Source organism: Orycteropus afer, unplaced genomic scaffold (assembly GCF_000298275.1).
Source record: "Orycteropus afer afer isolate SDZICR_OR568_19922 unplaced genomic scaffold, OryAfe1.0 scaffold00005, whole genome shotgun sequence".
Classification (NCBI taxonomy): Eukaryota; Metazoa; Chordata; class Mammalia; order Tubulidentata; family Orycteropodidae; genus Orycteropus; species Orycteropus afer.
Window position 1 is genome coordinate 29,282,797 of NW_006921592.1, and position 6,501 is coordinate 29,289,297.

The following is a 6,501-nucleotide window of genomic DNA, read 5'->3' on the forward strand; positions in this document are numbered from 1 at the left end:
TTTTTTTTCTTTTGTCAGTTCTGGTTCTTGTTTTCTAATCCTTTTACTTATTGACTTTTTTTTTTTTTTAAACTTAATTCCTTCCTTTGTTTTCCTTGGGTTACTTTGATTCCTTTTTCTGACTACAGGAATTGAATATTTAATTTATTCATTTTGATTCTCTTTTGCTTAGTCATGCATGTTGCTATTTTCAGGGACCATCAAGTTGATTCCAACTCCTAGCCACCCCAGGTGGCAAAGCAGAAAAACCCCATAGGGTTTTCTAGGCTATAATCTTCATAGGGATTGGGAGCTCTCTCTGGTGGCCTAGTGCCTAAGGCATTTGACTGCTAACCAGAAGGCTGGAGGTTCAAACCCACCAGCCACTCCTTGGAAGGAAGATTGGGCAATCTATTTCCATAGAGATACTGCCTCAGAAACCCAAGGAGGGTCACTATGAGTCAAATTGACTTGATAGCAGTGAGGTTTTTTTGGAATCTTCATAGGAGCAGATCACCAGGTCTTAAGCCAAGTGCTTAACCATTGTGCCACCACGGCTCCAGTCATGAATATGTGCAAGTTGTAAACATTCTAAGTAAGTACAGCACTTTCTACCTGTTGAAAACCCCTATCCACTCCATCTCAGATTCAGTCCTTCTAAGACTTCCATTATCATCCTCTCTTAAATAATTTCTTTTTTCCTTGAAAGCAGTTTTGGACCATTCATTTGCCAACCTGTGAGGAGGATGGTATTGTGTTTATTTTCAAAGAATGTTCTTTGTGCCTTAGCACAAAGAAATGATAACAATGATAAATGGAACACCTTTCTTGAACACTTACCCTGTGGCTGGCATTGTAGTAAGTACTTTACACATACTATCTTAACAACTCAATACCCATTTTACAGATGAAATAGGTACTCAAATATTACTGTTCCTGGAACATGCCCAACATTTACTTTTAGGGCCTCTCCCCTTGGCCCAAGTCACTCTCTAAAACCCAAACCAAACCAAATTCACTGCTGTCAAGTCGGTCCAGACTCGTAGTGACCCCTCCTTAGGTTTCCAAGGTAAATTGCCCATTCCTCCTTCTGAGGAGTGACTGGTGGATTTGAACCATCAGCCTTCTGGGTAGCAGTCAAATGCTTTAGGCACTACACCACCAGAGTTTGCTGTCATCTGCTTATTCAGTGTTCAAGTGAATGTTGCCTCTTCAAAGCCTCCCAGACCCTCAATCTAACTCTCCCTCCCCCCAAAAAAATTGTTGCTTCAAATGAAGGCCCAAAAGCTTTACTCCATCCACATCACTAAGGTCGACTCTCCTTTGAGGAGGCAGCTCTTCCCTAGTCATATTTTGAGTGCCTTCCAACCTGAGGAGCTCATCTTCTGGCATGTCAGACAATGTTCTGCTGCAATCCATATGGTTTTCACTGGCCAGTTTTTTCAGTGTTTCAAATGACCTTGCTGGTACCCAGCCGTAGTGAGTCCAACTGGTGGCAACCTCATGTGTTATAGAGTGGAAATGTGTTCCATAGGATTTTCTAGGCTGTAATCTTTATGGAAGCAGATTGCCAGGCCTTTCATCCATGATGCAGCCACAGGATGGGTTAAAACTCTCCAAGGTACAGAAGGGAACTTTTGTCTTGTTCCTAACAGCATCCCCACACATCCTTAGAGCACTACCCAGCGTGCAGGAAAATCAAAACAAAATGAAACCCACTGCCGTCAACTAGATTCTGACTCAAGTGACCCTACAGGACAAAGTAGAACTTCCCCATAGGGGTTTCCAAGGCTATAAATCTTTACAGAAGCAGACTGCTTTCTCTTTCTCCTGTGGGGTGGCCTGGGGGGTTCGAACTGCCAGCCTTTTGGTTATCAGCCCACTGCTTTAACCACAGTGACCTGGATAAATATTTATGGGATGAGGGCATTCTCCAAGACAAACAAAGGGGCCTTAGGAGGAGCCAGGACATTCTGTCATAGAAGTAACACTGCTTTGGGGTAAGTGTGGCCCTGTGGGGTAAGAGATGTCTCAATAGATGTGTGCCTTCAAGCACCTCACTGTACTGAAGCTAGGTTTCCTCACCTGTGCAAGAACAGAGGCCCTTTTCAGCTCATTGTCACACTGTGGTTCCACATCAATAAACTTGCATTAAAGCTCGGTGTGAAAGCAAGGAGAGAGGGAAAGCTCCACACTGGCGGAGGAGGCAGGGTGGGCGAGGGGACAAGTTAGAGAGTGGCGTTCGACGGCTGAGGGGAGCGAAAGGGTGTGTCAAAGCAAGGGCGGGGGAGGGGGTGCGGAGCGCCGAGGCGGCGCTGTCCCTTCAGGCGGACAGGGCGGGGTGGGGCACTAGGGGGGTCACGGCGTCCCCAAGGGTTACTAGGGGGAGGGTGGCGTCCGAAGGGAGCAGCTAGGGTTGGGAAGGAACAGTAGGAGCGCGCTGGGGGAGCTGGGGTCGGGGTGCGCTGGGTGGCCTAGGGGCAGAGAGGGGCGCGGCTTCTCGGGCTCGGGATCAGGCTCGGCAGGACAGGCCGGAAGGGATAGGGCCGGGGTCTAGGGACCAGGAGAGGGGCGGGGGGCAGAGCCAAGGTGAGCTGGGCAACACGCAGGGGACCTCAGGGAACCCTCAGTAGCTGAAGAGTGCAGAGGGGTGCGGGTGGGTGGGGAAGGGGGGTAGGTAGGCTTGGGCACCCGACCGACTCCAAAAGGTGGCCGAGGGAGCGCCGAGGGGGCGCCCTGCGCCGACTAGGCGGTGTCAGGAGGCTGGGTGGCAGCAGGGCCCGGACTGAAGGAGGCGCGCGGGGGCGGGGTGACCGCGGGGCCTGGGCGGGCTGGGGCGGGCCGGGGCGGAGGCGGGGGCGCGCGCGGGTCCCGGGTTACAGCAGGCCGGGTGGGGCACAGGGCGACCGCTTCACTTCCGGGAGCGACTGGCTCGGTGCTCTGCCTGCGACGGGTGCGGAGGCCGAGCGCGCAGGCCAGGCCCAAGCCCACTGTTTGGAGGCCTTGCTCTGCGGCCATGGGGGCTTCTGCGCGGCTGCTCCGTGCAGCGATCATGGGGGCCCCTGGCTCGGGCAAGGGCACTGTGTCGTCGCGCATCATCAAGCACTTCGAGCTGAAGCACCTCTCCAGCGGGGACCTACTCCGGGACAACATGCTGCGGGGCACAGGTGGGGGTCCGGGCAGGGGCTGGCGCTGCCCTACCGCGGGGTCAGGGTTTGTGGGCGGGGAGATGCGAATCCAGGCTTGGGCGCGGGGGTGGGGGTCCCGGGTTCAGGAGTGACCTCAGGCTGCTGGGAGACTGCGCCCTGAAACCTCTGCCCTCTGCGGTCGGGTCATTGGGAGAAAGGACTGGGGAGTTCGGACACGCTCGCAGTTCAAAGATTAAAGGAAATTTGTTTGGCTTTAAGAAGCAGCAGCTCCTGAGGGTCCTTGGACTGTGGCTTGTTTTCCACGTGACCCTGCTCTAGGAAAACTGATGTTCTTTTGCTAAGATCTGCTATTTCTTTTCTAACTTTTTGTCGTCGTTGTTAAGATCTGTGTAATTTTACAGTTCTCACCTTTCCCCATAATCTAAAGCACGATTATTATTTACCCTCGTTGCACAAAATAGACTTTGATTTTATATTAAAAAGAAAAACAAAAGCCAAACCCATTGCCCTAGAGTCGATTCAGACTGATAGTGACTGATGGGGCAGGATATGATTGTCCCATAGGGTTTTCAAGGCTCTGGTTGGCTTAGTGCCTAAGGCATTTGACAGCTAACCAGAAGGCCAGCGGCTCAATAAAGTGGCCTAGCGCTTAACCGCTGTGCCACCAGGGATCCTTTGACTTTTGATACTCTGGTAGTGTAGTGCTCAAGGTACTTGACTGCTAACCAGAAAGCTGGCGGTTCAAACCCACCAGCCACTCCTGGGAAGGAAGGTTGGGCAATCTACTTCCATAGCGATACCGCCTCGGAAACCCAAGTAGGGGTCGCTATGAGTTGGGTCCGACTCCACGGCACATAACAACAACAACAACAACAGAGAATTCTTAGACACAAAAGCTATTCTTGTTTGTGAGGTCATCTGAAATACTTGGTTTCTCATGCCAAATAAATTCTTACAGCTCAGCACAAACTCTGGTCAACAAACTGTTGAGGTGAATTTCACATACGGTATGTAAATTATATCTTAAGGCCGTTTTTCTAAAAAAAAAAAATCAACAGTGGATGAGGTTTTGTTTTTTTTTCCCTCAAGAGTGATGACCTTTTCCCCAGACAGAACCCATTTTGAACGACTTAAGAAAAAAAATTACAGAGGAGATGCACAAAGTGAAAGGATTGGAAAGAGGACCGGGTGCATAAAATGCAAAGTAAAACCCTCCTTCTCTACTTTTTCAGAGGGGAACTGTGTTTTCTTCTACACATGTTGATGTTGTTGTTGTTATTTGCCGTCAAGTCGGCCCCGACTCATAGCGACCCCTCCTTGGGTTTCCGAGGCAGTTATCACTACGGAAGTAGGATTGCCCAACCTTCCTTCCGAGGAGTGGCTGGTGGGTTTGAACCGCCAGCCTCCTGGTTAGCAGTCAAGTGCCTTAGGCACTATGCTACCAGAGCTCCTATGTTGATGTATCTACAAACAAATGTATGTACATCCTTTATTTTATGCAACATATAATTATAGATAGATAGTCCCAGGGTGGCACAAATAGTTAAGGGCTCAACCATCAACTGAAAGGTTAAGGCTTGGTGATCTGCTTCCAAAAGATCACAGCCATTAAAACTCTTCTCTGCACACATGGGGTTGTCATGAATATGGCAACTGGCTTGTACATATATATCTGCACCAGCCCATTTTCACTTTATTTTGGGATATCTTTCAATATGAAGGCATAGAAATTGGCTCCACTGTTTAATGTATAATGTATTTGTTTGCTGAATCTACTATGATTAATTTAACCAGTCCTCTGTTGTTGTTATGTGCCGTCAAGTCGGACCCGACTTATAGTGACCCTTCCTTGGGTTTCTGAGGCGGTATCACTATGGAAGTAAATTGCCTACTGATGGACATTTAGGTTATTTACTTGTTTTTGCTGTTTGTTTAAAAAATACTGACATTTAAGAAAAAAAAAAAAACCAGTCCTGTGTTTTTAGCTTGTCTCTTGGAGTTCTTTGATTCAGCACCTAACATCTTTGGCACGTTCCTGGTTGTGTTTCATTCTGTTCTAACGTTGATCTTAATAAATAAAAGTGTTTTGTTTCCTGGTGGTGTAGTGCCTAAGCCATTTGACTGCTAACCAGAAGGCTGGCAGTTCAAACCCACCAGCGCACTCCTCAGAAGGCAGATTGGGCAATCTACTTCCATAGAGATACCGCCTCAGAAGCCCAAGAAGGGGTCGCTATGAGTCTGAAACAACTTGACCAGTGAGTTTGGTTTCTTTAAACATCTTCAAAAGGTAAAATTGTCTGGCTCACTTGCTTAATGTTCTTGATGCCACAAGTTGAAGTAGTTGGGTAACAGTGAGCAGCCCACAGTACTGCAGTGGGGTGGGGTGGGGTAAGGTTATTCAAAGCTAGAGGGAATAAAGCATCCTTAGGAAATCTTTTAAAAATCACAGCAGTGAATCTTAACCCTGTGGGTAAGAAACACCTTCCATAAAAAGCCGAGGCTCCGTTAGTTTGTAAGACACAAAGCATTTTAACAAAAATATATTTAAAAGACAATTAGACAAACTTAAAAAAGAATTAAAAATCAAGTGCTCTTTTTGATTCTTAGCACTCTATGACATGCATGTTGTCCTCTTGTGCCTACTCCAAAATCAGCAGAGAGGCCAAAGGGGGAAGAGAGGAATCCGGGAAGAGATGTTTAGCCTGCTTGGCCCCTGCCCATTCTGTAATCTTTGTGACAGTTCCTTAGCAAGGAAAACACAAATCCAGCTTGGGGAGGTGTCCTGAGATTGTTATTACAGATGGTCTGTTCTCAGGGCTAATAGTCCATTCTCAACAAATATTTATAAATGGATTGGACCTTTTTCCACAGGATCAGAGCCAAAAGAAAGGTGTGATCTTTTGTTTTAAAAGTATCACTGAATGTTTACTGGTAGTAAAAGTAAGGTATAGTTATTATAAAGGAAGAAAAATATGTCATGAAAAAAGGAAAATAGGATCCTCCGTAATTCCACACCTCCAACCCCCTCATGAGCAAATGATAATGTGCCCTTTAATGCTTTGTCTTACATTTCTTTTTTATTGTTGCTATTTCCTTTCTCTTTTTTCTCTTCATTGTATTTATAAAATTGTTATATCCTATGAGATTGCTTAGCCGTCTTTTTTCCTCACTTCATGTTCATGTATCATCATTAAGCTGTCTTCAAAATGATATTTAATTTCATAAAAGTTGTGCAATTACTTATTTGGATCTTTTTCTATTGGATATTTATGTTATCCAGGAGCTCTGGTAGCATAGTGGCTAAGACACTTGCCTGCTAACCAGACGGCTGGCGGTTCAAACCCACCACCCACTCCTCGGAAGGAAGGTTGGG

The 6,501-nt window shown here is 47.1% G+C and overlaps 1 protein-coding gene across 1 annotated transcript in view; it reads left to right on the top strand.

Moving 5' to 3' along the window:
* Positions 1–2,995: 2,995 nt before the first annotated feature.
* Positions 2,996–6,501, top strand: part of AK3 (adenylate kinase 3) — a 26,466-nt gene continuing 22,960 nt past the window's right edge. The window contains exon 1 of the mRNA XM_007939315.2: positions 2,996–3,146. Coding sequence (XP_007937506.1) covers positions 2,996–3,146 — 151 coding nt within the window. The remainder of the gene's footprint in view (positions 3,147–6,501) is intronic.